The sequence below is a fragment of the Myxine glutinosa genome, chromosome 2 (genome assembly GCF_964187855.1).
Source record: "Myxine glutinosa chromosome 2, kmMyxGlut1.1, whole genome shotgun sequence".
Taxonomy (NCBI): Eukaryota; Metazoa; Chordata; class Myxini; order Myxiniformes; family Myxinidae; genus Myxine; species Myxine glutinosa.
Window position 1 is genome coordinate 39,379,348 of NC_136262.1, and position 16,133 is coordinate 39,395,480.

Here is a 16,133-nt window from a genome sequence, read left to right on the forward strand (position 1 = left end):
ATCGGGCCCTCGGTGCGCGCCGAGCAGCTTCGCGTGCCGCGAGGACCAGCGGGGATCCGAACCACGGCGGTTTCGAAAGAACCGCCGTACGCGATCCACGCTGGGCCTCGCTTTGAATGGCCGCGTCCGTGCTCCACTAGGCGGAGCGGGCAGCCCGATAGGAAGGGTCGTCATGGCGACCCCTTTTTGTTGAGGCGTTCCGGCAGGTCGAGATCTGGCCATTGGACGGCTCTGTGCCGAGATGGTGCGTGGGATCTCCGCCCGGGTAAGCCCCTATCCTTGCACCGAATGCCGGACGCATCCAGCCGCCGGCACCAAGCAATCCGCATTCATTGCTCGGCCGTGCGAAGCCGGGTTGTAGAAGTGAATTGGCGCACCGAGAGGATCTAGTAAGTAGACGGGTGATGAGGTTAGTGTTTTGGACCCGAAATTAGAAAAGCAAAATTTAATGATTGGCAAAGGATTGGCAGACCAATGATTGGCAGATGATTGGTAGTGATTGGCAAAAAAAATTGATTTGTTGAATTTGGACGAGCAAAATTTATAGTGAGAGATGCCCGATGTGATGGGATGGCAACTCTGTCATCCCTCACATGCGGGGGCAAAGGAGCACTAGATTTATGGGGTTTGGCAGTGAAAACCAGCCCAGGAGGGTTAGGATAAAATGATAGGGACCTAGAAGATGACAATAGGTAACGTTAAGATTAGTTAGTGACAATGATACCTGTATTATAGGTATCACTAGTGTGGACGCAGGTAGATTAGTGTGGATGATAACGAGGGAGCGCAATAGTTTAAAGGGACGACTGGGAAGCGCAAGTTCCAGAGGGAAGTAGTAGATTAGATGATGCCGTGTGTATGGTGAACAGGTGTGATTGCACAGGTGTGCAACTGAACAGGTGGATGGAGCAGTGTATGAGTGAGTGATAGTGATGTGAGTTGTGCTTACCAAATGGTCCAGGAAGGAAGGAGGGTGCAGGTGGCACTAGGAGTGATTGCACAGGTGTGCAACAACAGGTGTATGGAGAATGGTTGTGTGGAAGACATGGAGTGTGGAGTATATGGAGTATTGGAATGGATGGTCGTGGAGTGAGTATGGTGGAAACTATGGAGTGGAGTGGATGGTGCGAAGGTGTGAATGGGGGAAGGATGGACCCCCATCACGAATACCCGGGGCGGGTAGTGTAAGTGTTAGGTAGAGGGTACAGGTAAATTGTGGTTGGATATTGGCATCTGTGGTGCGGGTGAGAGAATGGTATTTGGATGGGTGCATTAGTGTTGTGGAAATGGCTGGGCGTGTAGCCTGTTAGTGTGTGTAGTTGGTTTGGGCACTCCACCACTGTGAGGATGTCGGCCAGGTGAGGCCGCAGGTGGGCTCTGGGAGCCGGTAGAGTTGTTGTGGATGGGGCCCGAGGATCCGGAGGACGGACCCGGGTAGCCCAGTGCCAGAGGGCACCGAGTGGGGTGACAGAGCCAGGAGGGGCCTTCCCCAGGTAGATAGGTTAGGGTAAGGAGCAGCTAAGCTCGGAGGCAACTACAGTGGTGGAGGTGTGCAGGTGGGTAGACCTGCTGGGAGAGCTGCACGACCCAGCCTGGAAATTGTGCAAGGGCACAGGGAGTTGAATCGGGGGAGTGAGACCCCAAATTGAGAAGCACCACAGTTTGGTCAATGGGAATTGGTTTTTAAAACCACATAGAGTAAGATTGCCAATGGTTTGGCAGGGAAAGACCCCGGGTAGTGTAAAGTGTGTTAATGTCATTTAGAGGATAGTTAGGATGAAAATCTCCTCGCACCATCTGCATCCACTCACCTGAGGTGACGTAACTCCACACCATGCCATGTTTTATTATTTTTATTGTGCAAATGTTTGGATTGTGAGACGCATCATGAAGTGGGTGTGACATTGTGCTTTGTTGTTCCATCTCTCCCTCCTTATGAGGATTGATGATGAATTGGTGATGGCAAATTTTGGTTAGAGGGATTGTGGAAACGAATTTGGTATAGGGGAAATATGGGGAAGACGTGACATTAGCGACGAATTTTTAAATGTGTAGATTTTTGTAAATATGGGGTAAGGGCAAGGGTAGTGTAGGTGACGGGGGGGGGGTGACGTACGGTAGGGACGAGCTTTCTCACTTCGCTCTCCGTACGCACTTCACCTTGCATTGCCTTATTGATGTGTACCCTTGTGACCTTACCCCTCGCTCATCTGTCTCTCCCCCCCTTTGTCTCCCACATGAGGACCTGTGCGCCACTGGGCGCCGAGGGGAGCGTGCGTGAGTCCGCCATTGTGCGCCCGGAACTCCCAGAACCAGCTGTCTGCATCGATGCACCACATTATGGACCACATGTCTGTGGCCGAGCACCACGTATGAACCCCATGGGTTGGGGCATGGCCCCTCTGCTGGAACCGGCCATGAAGGCCCGAAATCTTGCTGGCAGACCTCGATCACAGGGCACCGATGCCCCACAGGTGAACCATACTAGTCGGCCCTGTGGGCCTTAAATAAAATAAATAAAAATGGACACGTTGGGTGCATTTTAATAGTGCAAATAGGCCGCCAGCAAAGGAAGATGACAACACCAGGAAAATAATAATAGCCAGCAGAGGGAGCCGAAGAGCAAGAGACCACCTGCAGGGTTAGGGGTTGTTGTTTTTATTTTTATTGATGAACAATGATGACTGTGCATCGATTGGTGCTTGAGGGTGTGTTGGTGCGTTGTGGGTGCTTCATGGTGCGTCGATGCAGAGCAGACTGTCCCCCCCCCCCCCCAGAAAGAACAATCACAGGTCCTGGGTTAGTTTTGTAAATAAAGTAACGTCATTGTAAATAATGCTCCCCACCGTAAGTGTATAGTTTGAAGACCAATTCCGCAATTCGGTTAGCTGTGGGCGTGTCTGTTAGGTAGGGTGCAATGGAGCAGCGGGACATATTTATTTATGTTTTAAAACTGTCACACACAGGGTCAGGTTAAAAGTAGAGGGAACTACACCTACGTGTCACACTAAGTTAAAGTTATAGGCCCGGCACGTGCCTAAGAGGAGGAGGGTGCAGTGTTGCGGAAATGAGGATTGTGTTTTTTTATTGTGTTGTATTGTATTGTAAATTATTGCTTAAGTCTGGACCCTCCTGCCTCCAGTGTTGTATAAAGGTCAAAGGGCGTTCCCGTAGTTGATTCCATAAAGCATACACGTTAGCCAATCATAGATTTCCCCCTGGTTGATAGTTAGATCTTTATTATGTGTATTAGGGTAAGGCCTTGTCTTCCATTAAGATGACACTCCATTGCACCAAGTGAAATAGAGTAGATTCCTTTCATTCCCCATTCCCACTCCCAAAACTTTCATTGCCAAGCCTCGATTGCCATTTACATCCCCTCCAAAACCACCATTGAACATGTGCTCGGGTCGGGGAACGACGGGCGGAGCCAGAGGGTCACGCGACCAACCAGGGCCGAGGTGAGCACACCGATGGGCGTGTCCAAGGCCGGAGGCGCTATAAAAGCGCGTGCGCAAGGACGTTGTCGAGTGGAGTAGTTGCTGGGTTGTGTAAAAAGATCATCCAGGAGAACCAACTGCGAGAGTACATTGAGATCACCCAAGGAAGCTTTGTACACAGCAACGGCTGATCAAGTGGGCCGATGGTTGTTCCGGAGCTGGTGCTTTTCCGAGCAGAGTCCGAGGCTGGCATGTGAGCAAAAGAACATAGAGAACATTAAGGAGATCATCATCCAGGGAAGCACAAAGCCTGTTGTAATCCTGGCAAAGCACGCGACGTCCACAGCAGCAGCAGCGGCGGCCACAGCAGCAACAACACTCAACAGCCGCTTGGGGCCTGGACGGCGGTTTCGAGCAGGGCCGCGAAGGAACGGCGGCTGCTAAACACGCCGATTGTGCTGCAGGACCCCTAGGACCTTCCTTTCCCTCCAGCCATCCACCTCCTGCCTTTCCATCCTTTTGGTGTACGTGAGTTTGTTCTGTTTGTTTTGTCCCTGGGTAGTTAATTAAGCTCGTATAAGCTAGCGTTGCACTGTGTCTCTAAAATCTTCTGTATATTATTTTCTTATCTTTCCTTCTCCTTGGTTATTTTTTGAGCCTGTAAATAGCAAAAAAATTATATTCGTATTTCCAACCTTTTTGTCTTCTTCTTCTTCACATCCGCGTCGCCTTAGTCTTTTCCCTATTGAATATCTGTGGCGCGATCCGGCCAACGTTCGGGGATTGGGTTAATCGGGGTAACTGTTAGGCCGCGGTGCCATCCGCTCGGCAAACCAACATCCTTATCCGCGGGCCGTAACAATATATATATATATATATATATATATATATATATATATATATATATATATATATATATATATATATATATATATATATATATATATATATATATATTATATATATATATACATATATATATACATATATATATATATATATACACATGTATATTTTGTTGGAGGCTCCAGTCACGGACTATATAGCCCTCATCGAGGCCAGCCCTTAAATAAAAGAGAAGAAAAGTGGATGGTGTTTGTTTGCGAGAAAGAGATTAAAGCTAGCCCGGTAGCTATAGTTTGAGTGAGACAGTAAGTTAGACCAGCAATCCTGACACGGAGAGTGTAAGATGGTTCCGGGCACCATTTTAACGCTCAAGTCAAGACGGTAGTACCACCCTGGGCGGTTGCTGTCTTCAACCTGCTACCTAAAAAATTAGGGTGGTCATAATTAATTAAAATAAAGGAAAATATAATCCTGACCAATCAAAACAGGCTGTTCGTCATCCGATGCCTTTTGCCACGGAAGGAATCATTTTAGATTAATAAGCATTGTGTGAAGGTTTTGGGGTGGGGGAGTGTGGACGTGGCACAGGCATGATGGGCCTATTGACCTCCTCCTATGTCGAGATTTCCTCTCCATGTATTAATTCTTAAAAACATCTAAAACAGCAGAAAGTGAGTAATCCTTCGAATGGACCCTTTCTGCTGTGTTGCTTGCCCCTAAACGCCCACACATCACAGCGAGCCGAAAGCTTTGGTTGGCAGCGTGGCAAGCAATCTGCAGAGAATACCCCCGTGGCACCAAATCAGCCTCCTGTCGGATTTGTGCACCCACGTTCCACTAGCATGCAGCCTACACGGTCACAACACCAAAAGGCACAGTGCCTACCACTTGCAATGACTCACCGTTATTGGCTGGTGATTGCGGGTGCTTTCTTCCAGTGCCATATCTCTCGAGAGGGCTCGGCTTTTGTCGTTGCTGGGCCACAAGATGAGGCTGGAAACCTGTGGGTGAAAATGCCCAGTCATTGGTTGACAACATTGTTGTGTCTCTGAAACATTTCAATTTCCTCAATTTAACCGATCCCACCCTCTCGCTCCCCCTGGAAGAAAAAAAACCAAAAAACAATAGATGACTCCAACACAAGTTGAGTCTGAAACAGACAGAGCATCACACTCTTGCCATTATTCAAAGACGGAGGAGGAAACTCTCAGACATTTCTGTGTTCACAATTAATTAATGGTTTAGCCTTTTACGCACGTTCATTGAATCAAACCCATCTGAGGATAAAGTCACAGCAATGACCCATTAATCCAATAATTCATTCAATTTATCGAAATATCTCTGTTGCACTCGTGAAAATGAATGACAATTATCTGCATCTCTGGAAACACCTCCCAATTCCCTATCAACATTTTGTACTGGCTCGGCCTGACAACCATTGGCACCATGGGCTTTACATCTTTATTTATTTTGTACACCGCTCCTTTCCTATGCCATCTCCAGGTGCTGCATGACGTCATTGCCGGGCACCGAAAAGAGCCCGGAATTAACGAGCGCTGAAATGGAGTACTCAGTTTTCACTCAGTGTCTTTCTTGTTTTCTTGTTTGTTCGTCCGAGCGATATCTCAGCCATCCTTTGAGCTAGGAAGCTGAAATTTCGGCACAATAGTGAGAATGTGCTTTGGCAAAAATGGTATTTTTTGTTTTTTGATTAATCAATTAATTGATGAGTTACTTAATTATTATCGATCAATTAAGTACTTATTTATTTCCTTTCTCTTCTGGGCATTATCTGAGGCACCTTTTGAGTTAGAATCCTCATATTTGAACACGACAATGACCAAGTGATTTGGCTGTAAAGGCTATTTTCTATTTATTGATTAATCAATTAATCGATTAATTATTTGATTAATGACTTACTTAATTAATTTTTTTTAAGTTACAGATTCGGATGAAACGGTGGTGGTTTAGGTATTATATTAGCCAATTGATTATTTATTTAATTATTTTATGATTAATATTTATTTCTTTTCATTATTAATCATTTATTTATTTTCTTTCTCATCTGGGCAATATCTCAGGCACCTTTTGAGTTAGAAACCTGATATTTGGACATGACAATGATCAAGTGATTTGTCGGTAAAGGATATTTTTGATTTATTGATTAATCAATTATTCGATTAATTAATTATTTATTGATTAATCAATTAATTATTTTTTCCCCGATTATTGACTTATTTAATTAATTTTCAAAAAGTTACAGCTTCGGATGAAGCACTGGTGGTTTTAGTATGCTATTAGCCAATTGATTAAGAAGATATTTTATGAAATTTATTTATTTATTTTAATGATGCAATTAATCAATCAATTATTGTACACCTCTCCCTCAAAATACAGTCTTTATGAGTTGCACAGCAGCATCACCGGGCACCTAAGGCGCCCCGGCTGGAGGATATTTATTTATTTGGCATGAGGGCGGTGTACTTTGAATGTATCTGTCCTTGTTTTGCTTTATGTTCACTCCGTCGTTTATATTGTTTTTCTTTGTCAATCCCTATGAAAAGCCCCAGGTTATCGAGTGATCTTGACATCTCATTGTAGTGCGTCTGTGAAATGGTTTTGCACCGAAGCAGCAAATGTTCGCCTGGATAAAGGCCAAAGCCTTGGCCTAGCTGATAGGAATAATTTTTAACGGGATGAATCTTTCTCATTTAGTTTGAAGAGCAAAATATCTCATTATCTGGTTAATTGTTTTAAGTCATGCCCACACCAGGCACAATACTTCAATCAACTGTTTGTGATTAATGAAAAGGTATCATACTATACATTTAAATATCCAGACTGAGTTCATATACTCAAGAGGATATGCTGGTGCTTCAGAGGCAAGAGGCCGCCATGGAGGATGCTGTGATTTTCAGAAGGCATACACATTCAAATGCATTGATGTTGCTGTTGTAGTTGTGCTGCCCCAGTAAATTCTGGTTGAACAGACTAGCTATATGGAGATGGCCGATCGATCTCACAGGAGCGACCCAGAGATCACTCACATCCAAGATGTTGTGCTTGTGTTGTCCTCACATCCAAGATGATACTCTCTGCCTCCATGAAGTCAGGACCGCGCAGTCTTCCATGACACGTTTTATTGTGTGTGGAGCGGCCTGGCAGTGGTTGCAGGTGTCGTCAGTGGTGTCGCCAAGGCTATGTTTGTCGTGTAAAAGTTGTGGGTGGTGTCCACAGCGAAGGCATGAATAATATGCATTGTCGCACCCCCTGCTAGCATTCCTTTGCAGAGGTCCAATATCTCATTGGGAGTTTGAGAAGATGAGGCTAATGTGTGCTGATAACTTGGCCAGATTTTTAATTGGTCTGTTTAACTCCAGCAATTATTTCAGGAGCAGATAGGCCATATTCACTGAGAGGTCTGGTGTTCAGATTTAAAGCAAATCAACTGTCTTATCCATTGGGTAAAACGTAAAAGGAGTTTGAAGAGATGCTTGTAAAAGAAAAAAAATAAGTATCATCTCACATTACTAGTTACCTTAGATTTCCTATCACTTTTGGAATGTCGATTTATTGATATTACGGTATTTGTGTATCAAAGATCTTTCAGACTACAAATTCAGTTTCAGTGTTAGCACAACTGCTTCAGAGTTGCATGGTCAGGGCTTTCTAGAATCCTTTGCAAACAGCCCGGGCAAACAGTCTTGTCTGGGTCGCACATCTTCCCATTGCCACTCTCAGTCTCAAGTCTAATCCCACGGCCCTTCTCCATGAGCAACTCTCCATTTCATGGTGTTGAAGACAAAGTCTATCAGTTTGCTTTGGGACTTGTCATCGCTATAGCAGTAATGAGTCTAGTGTTACACTTCTACAGGTTTGCTGTGGTATACATTTTATGTATTATAAGTATGGAGGAAAAGGAGGGAGAGGGGAGCCAGAGAGCCTAGTCTAGTTTAACAATTATATTCATTAAATGGAGCTGCTCACAATATATATATATATATATATATATATATATATATATATATATATATATATATATATTATATATATATATATATATATATATATATATATATCTATATCTATATATTATATATACTGTATATACATTCTTGGGTAAAATGTCAGGGGTATAGAAAAGGCCCCTTTATATAAGGGTATGTGTCATGTGGCAAAGTAGAGATAAGAAGGGATATTCCATAGCGAATAGAAAATGTCGAACAATAGAAAAGAAGGGACATTCAAAAAAATCTCATGTGCATGCAGTACTACCCTTGTGTTCTTATGAGGAACCAAGTAATGCTCTAGAAAAGTTAATTTAAGGGGTGCCAATTTGATTCATACACCTGCATGAAGATGTAAATGTATTTTATTTGCCAGATGGAAAGCGCCCCTTTATATTAACTTTTCTGTCCCTTCTTTTCTATTGTTCGACATTTTCTATTAGCTATGGAATGTCCCTTCTTTTCTCTACTTTGCCACATGGCACATCTATCTATAATTCCAGTAATCTCTGTACGTTTGTACGTTTGTCTGTGACCGCTGTTTCTCGACAACCACGGGTCCGATATACTTTTAACTTGCCAGGTATATTGCTGGGGACCCGAGGATGTGCCTTTTCAAGGTTTCATATTAATCGGACAATTACTTACCGAGCTATGTCCAAAAAACGCTTCAACCAATCAGAGAGCAGCGAGCTATCACGTGTGCCGAACGTGGCGATCAGACTCTACCTCGGATGGCACATTTGACAGCGTATTCATTTATTTCACGTTGGAAAACTATGTTGCCGTTAAACTATGTTTTAAAACGAATTCAAACTGCGATTAAATTAAAACGATTCATCGTAACTGCGACGATTTGCGAACTTCCGGCAGCCAATCACAGAACGCTTTGTTGCGTAGGCGTGGCCGATGTGAGACGAGCGGAGCTGAGCGCTTTACGAGCTGACCGCCATTACGGTACGTAATTCGATTTCTTATGCGCATTATTTCTCCCAATTCAGTCAGAGCGAAGGGCGGAAGCGAAGAGCGTTGTTTTTTTTTGTTTACGGGCGTACGGGCGGGGTAGAGCGTACGGGTAGCGTTTTTTTTTTTTTTGGCAAGGAACGGGCACCCACGTACGGGCAATGCCCTAGTACCATATAAAAGGGGCCTTTTCAATGCCCCTGGCATTTTCACAAGATACATTTTAAATACAAACAAAATGCATTTGTTCATCGTACAAGACTTCACTCAAGACGATATAAAAGACTTGGAAAAAGTAAGGGGAAAAAATATTCAACCCAGACAGGATTCAAACCCACAATCCCAACTTAGGAGTACTGATGCTTTATCCATTAGGTCATTGAGCCAGCACATTAGAATGTTGTTTTTAAAATATTTTAAAGGGGTATAAAGTGTGTATATATGTACATATTGATATAGAATACACCAGTGAAAGCCGACAAACGAATTTTCAATCCCCATGTTAAAGTTGCCTACAGAGAAACCGTCCCATATAAAGGGAGGTGTACTTTGCGCCTCCCTTTGATTAGTCAAGACGATATAAAATACTTCAAAATGTAACAACAACAACAACAACATGCATTTTAAAGGCCATTTTCCCTGCTAGAGCGGGGGTTAGCCTTGCGGTCCCCATGACAATCTTCTTCATTTTGCCCTATTTTCTGCATCTCTCCTTGTTAACCCCCTTGCCCGCATTTCTTCTTCCACCATCTTTAGCCAAGTCTTTCTCGGTCTTCCCCGTCTTCTACTTCCTTCTACATTCATTTCCATCACTTCTCAACCAGTCACTTTCATCCTTCCTCAACACATGACCAAACCATCTCAACCTGTTCCTCTTCACAGCATCAATCACAGGCTCTATTCCCATCATCTTTCGCAATTCATCATTTGTCTTCCTCTCTCTCAACAATACTCCGCACATCCGTCGAACCATTCGCATTTCCACCCTTTCCAACCTTCGTTGCTGCTCTACGTTCATTACCCATGTCTCGCTCCCATAAATCATAACACTTCTCACACATGCAGCATACACCTTTCCCTTCAGCTTCAACGACACTCCCCTCATCATCAGCACGCCACTCAATTCCCAAAACTTCTTCCATGCACATCTCACTCGAGCAACCGTTGCCGAGTCTGATCCACCTTCTCCATTCAGCATGTCTCCGAGGTAGCAAAATGTTTTCACACCTTCCAGCTTCACGCCGTCTCCAAGATCCAACTCAACATTTCCTCCATCTGCAGCTCCCTCTGTGCACACCTTACATTTGAATGTAGCTGCCACACTGGTTAATGACCCTCTCAGACCACTATATTTTTGATGAACCCACTCAGCGCACATTGTGCACTGAATGGAGTTCACTCCGACACCCTTCCTACACACAGCACAGGGCCACTTCCCAGTTCTTTCCACCTCACCACATGCTTTACCACTTGCCATCACCTTCGTCTTTCCGATATTCACCTTCAGACCTTTTGTCTCCATACATTCCTTCCACGTGTTCATCTTTTCCTTCAGTCCATCCATACTTTCCGCAATCAACACCAGATCATCTGCATACAACAACTCCCACGGTAAACCCTCCTTTACGTTCTGAGCCAGCACCTCCATCACAGCTACAAATAGTAGTGCACTTAGTACCGACCCCTGATGCACTCCCACCTTCACCTCAAACTCACCACTGTTCCCGTCCTTCGTCCTTACAGCTGTGCGCGCTCTTTTGTACATTGCCATCACTACTCTGATCAACCATTCCTCCACTCCTAACTTCCTCAATGCCCATGTCAATACTTTGCGTGGAACCCGATCGAATGCTTTCTCCAGATCAACAAACCCAAGAAACAACTTCTTCCTCTTCTCCATGTACTTCTCCTGCAACTGCCTCACAATGAAAAGTGCGTCTGTCGTTCCTCTTCCTGGCATAAATCCAAACTGCATTTCGTCGATCTTCACTTTCTTCCTTATCCTCCTCTCCAACACCCTTTCCAATACCTTCATTCCATGCTCCAATAACTTTATCGCTCGGTACGAGCCACACTCCAGAGGGTCACCTTTCCCCTTGTATAGAGGGACGAGGGTACTCAGTTCCCAATCCACTGGAATGCGGCCTTCTTTCACCACCAGATTACAGATCTCTGTCATTCTCTTCACACCCCAACTTCCTGCTGCCTTCAACATATCTCCCACAACTCCCGTCGGCCCTCCCGCTTTTCTACCCTTCATTGCTTTTATCGCTTCCTCAACTTCCTTCTCAGTTATCTTCTCTGCCGGTCCTAAAACTGGGTTACTCTCTATGTTGCCATCCCATTCATTCTCTGTATTCAACAGCATTTCCATATATCTTTTCCATCTTCCTTTAATTCCATCTGGGTCGACAACGATTTGTCCCACTTCATCCTTCAAGCAGCTCACCTCCATCACATCATACCTCTCTTTCGCTATCTGCTTTGCAATCCTGAATACCGCTCTCTGACCCTCTTCCGAATCCAAGCGTTCTCCGAACATTTTCCTACATGCCTCCTGCGCCTTTGCTACCTCTTTCTTTGCAGCCTTCCTGGCTGCCTTATAACTTTCATGCTCTGCTGTTTCTGCTCCCGTACCCTTCGCCTTCTGCCACTCCTTGAACTTCTTCCTCTTCTCGTCAATCCTCTTTCCAACTTCATCATCCCACCACCATGTTTCCGAGTGCCTCGGTGGTCCTTTTGTCCATCCACATACCTCACCAACGGCTCCCAACAGACTAGCTTTCATTGACATCCAACCACTTTCAAGCTCAACCACATCATCCTCGACCCTACTCAGCCTCTCTTTTAATGCCTCCCTTACTGTCCCCTCTTTCAACCTCCACACCTTCATTCTCGGTTGGTACTTCACCCGCCGAGCTCTCCTCGCACCTTTCACCCTTACGTCGCAGACAACCAAGTGGTGCTGTGAAACAGCCTCCTCCCCCGGGATCACCTTTGTGTCTCGGAGGGGTGCCCCCTATCTCGCCTACGCACCATCAGGTAGTCAACGGTTGTCGTCGACCCACCTGACGTGTATGTAACAAGCTTATCCTCTTTCTGGAACTGAGTATTACAAATCAACAAATCAGCTCCATCAGCAAACTCCAAAATCCTTTCACCTTCTCCATTTCTCACACCATATCCGTAACCCCCCATGAACTCCGTCAAAACCATCCATACTCCTTCCTACATGTCCATTTAGGTCTCCTCCTACCACAACAACTTCCTCATCTTTCACGTTTTCCATCAGCTTCTCTATCGCACACCAGAACTTATCCTTCTCTTCATCGCTCCGACCAACCTGCGGAGCATATCCCGAGATGACGTTCACCAAGAGCTTTCCAATCATCATTTTCACCATCATCAACCTATCACTCACTCTAGTCACACTCACCACCACTGTCTACAAACTCCTCAGAAAACAGGACACCAACACCATTCACGCCCTCCAGGCACCCTTGCCACACAAACTTGTATTTCTGTCCCTGCCTACCCTTCACCATTCTCACACCACTTCCCTTCCATCTCGTCTCTTGCACACAACATATGTCCACTCTTCTTCTGACCAATACTTCCACCACTTCTTCTGATCTCCCTGTCATTGTCCCTACATTCCATGTCCCAAACCTCAGAAACCGATCTCCACTTCGGGCTGTACCCTGCCCACATGTAGTTGTAATTGTCATGGTTCTCTTTTTGAGGCAATGTTTTTTGTTTGTTTTTTATAGCCGGATGCCCTTCCTGACGCCAACCCTTAGTCGCCTCCTACGACACGCAGGGATACGGCGTACCTATTCTTATCCAGGGTACACACTGGGAAACGTTAAAACATGGAAATCTTCATGGAAATTTAAAACTTCAAAATGTAAGAAGAAAAAAATTATTCAACCTAGATGGGACTTGAACATACACTCCCCAGCTTGGGAGTCTGATGCCTTATCCATTGGGCCTTTAAGCCAGCACATTATATTTGGGTAATAACATTTTGAAGAGTTATAAAGTATGGATATATTTTGATATATACACAAAGAATTAAGTTAAGCACCCCTACACAACGAATTAGGGTAAGCACCCCCTAATATATATTCTTTGTGTATATGTATACATTGGCATATATTCTAAGGTATGTGAGATCAAATAATGATTGGTATGACATTAGCAATTATCCATTGATGAAATGCAGATGAGTGCACTCATCTGTGACGCCCATCGAGTCAGTGATCCGATCACGTGGGTCCTACACACGTTATTGACGCAAAGATCGCTAGAGGTCTTCTCAGAACAATGACTGTACGTTAGAAAACATAAACGTCATCCACACTGTCCGTGATGGACCTATAGCTCCATACTTAAATTGAGGTGAAAATATGCCTAAAATTCCCAAAAAATTTCAACCTTAAATTATTCAGAATAAAATATTGAAAACGGCATGATTGTTATGTTTTTATGTGACCATAATATCACTTCTCCAGAAAATATAGCAATATCATGGGTATATTACACTGTTTTGACGACAACAAACTTGTAATGTGCGAGGTTGTAAAAAAACGGGGGGGTGCTTAACTTAATTCTTTGTGTATATTTATTTATGTATATATATTTATATATATTTAATTTTAAAACAAAAACTATAGGACTTAGACAGAATTTGTTTTGAAAGCCATTAACGAGACCGATTGGCCAATGTATATTCCAGGTTTTAGCTAGTTTCAATGTATATCCCTTGAGATATGAGCGCCAACACATTTTGGGCGGACGGACAGACGGACAGACACAAATGTGATTTTGAGGGTTTCCGAAATAAAAAACTGAAGAATGTGGAAACAGACGTTGCCGAAAATTGGAACATATTACCTCGATGTACAATGCATTTACTTCTGAAACTTGCAGCTGATTTTGTCCAGAAGAAGCCGAGAGAAACGTATTTTCAGTCCCCATGTTAAAGCTGCATACAGAGAAACGATCCCTTATATAACGGGAGGGTGCGCTTTGCGCCTCCTTTTGATATATATATGTATATATGTATATATATATATATATATATATATATATATATATATATATATATATATATACATATATATATATATATATACATATATATATATATATATATACATATATATATATATATACATATATATATATATATATATATATATATATACATATATATATATATATATAATATACATATATATATATATATATACATATATATATATATATATATATATATATATACATATATATATATATATACATATATATATATATATACATATATATATATATATATATATACATATATATATATATATATATATACATATATATATATATATATATACATATATATATATATATATATATACATATATATATATATATACATACATATATATATACATATATATATATATACATATATATATATATATATATACATATATATATATATATACATATATATATATATATACATACATATATATATATACATACATATATATATATATATATATATATATATATATATATATATATATATATATATATATATAATATATATATATATATATATATATATATATATATATAATATATATATATAGTTACGGGTCGGGGGTTTGGGTTTACTACGAGGGGGTTAGCCTCCGTTCCCTCCCGAACCTACGGGCATGAGGCTGCCGCGCACGAATAACTTCGTACAGGTTGCGAACCAGCAACTACGAATGCCAATTGATCCATCGCGCGATGGCTTACCTGTACCACATCTTTTTTATTTTTTTGTATACAAGGTCGAGGCTCGTGAAAGAGCTCACATTAATCACAAAAAACAAATGGACACATAAAACATATAATAAGGAGAGCGGTAGACAAGATGGGGAGAGAGGGGGAAGCACACAAGCACAACATTTGAGAGCAGGGACATTGGGAGATCTGTGGGAGGGAGAGGGCTTGCGGGGAGGAGGCACGGGGTGGGAGAAGTATAAAACACATGGACACTGCTAGGTCTTCCAGGAAAGAAGTCAGCATTTCAAAAAAGTGGATCTGGGGTGAATTAACAGGGGTAGGAAAGACCAAGGTTTGGATGGGGGAAGACAAGTGATGGTGGTGTGAACAACTGTTTTAAAGACCTGGAGGGAGGAGTGGGATTGAATTGAGTGAGGAAGTTTGTTCCAGATGCGGGGAAGAAAAGAGGAATGAAAAGAGTGAAGGTGAATAGAGAGTCTTGATTTTGGCAGTTTAACCATAAGAGGGTTGCAGGCAGATCTTGTGCGACCTGTTGGAATATTTGGAGGACAGAGCACAGACAAAGCTGGGGGAGCAAGGCCGGATAGGAATCGGTAGAAGACAGAAAGACCACCAATCTGCCTGCAGTGAGTGAGTGAATGGCCCTCAGAGTTAGCTCCATCGTGGGAGATTCCAATGATTCTGAAAGCTTTGGTTTCAACAGCATGAAGCTGAGCGAGGTGTGAGGCAGGAGCACCAGCCCAGAGGGGAGAGCAGTATTCCATTGAGCTGCGGATGAAAGCCTTGTGTGTGGTGAGGAGCTCAGGTGTGCCAAGGACGTACCTTCCCTCCGGCGGTATACCCCTTTCCTTTGTTCATAGGTGGAAATTTAGATGGCCGAGCAACCGTTATGGCAAACCGCCAGGCTAATGCTACTTTTGTTATGGCCGATTGTTAATCTTGTGCGCGAGCAATGGCGAACCAATGAAGGAAAATACATTCATGGACAGAAAGAAATGGAACGTTTAACGATTTGATTTATTTACAAATATTTACAGTGAAACTTATTGAAAGGAAAGAAAAAAAGGACAAGAAACAG

At 43.0% G+C, this 16,133-nt stretch overlaps 1 protein-coding gene across 1 annotated transcript in view; it reads right to left on the reverse strand.

Moving 5' to 3' along the window:
* Positions 1-4,654: 4,654 nt before the first annotated feature.
* LOC144890767 (adhesion G protein-coupled receptor B1-like) overlaps positions 4,655-16,133 on the reverse strand; it is an 80,540-nt gene continuing 69,061 nt past the window's right edge. The window contains exons 3-5 of the mRNA XM_078772586.1: positions 5,172-5,287; positions 5,015-5,123; positions 4,655-4,707 (exon numbers count right to left, since the gene is read on the reverse strand). Coding sequence (XP_078628712.1) covers positions 4,655-4,707; positions 5,015-5,123; positions 5,172-5,287 — 278 coding nt within the window. The remainder of the gene's footprint in view (positions 4,708-5,014; positions 5,124-5,171; positions 5,288-16,133) is intronic.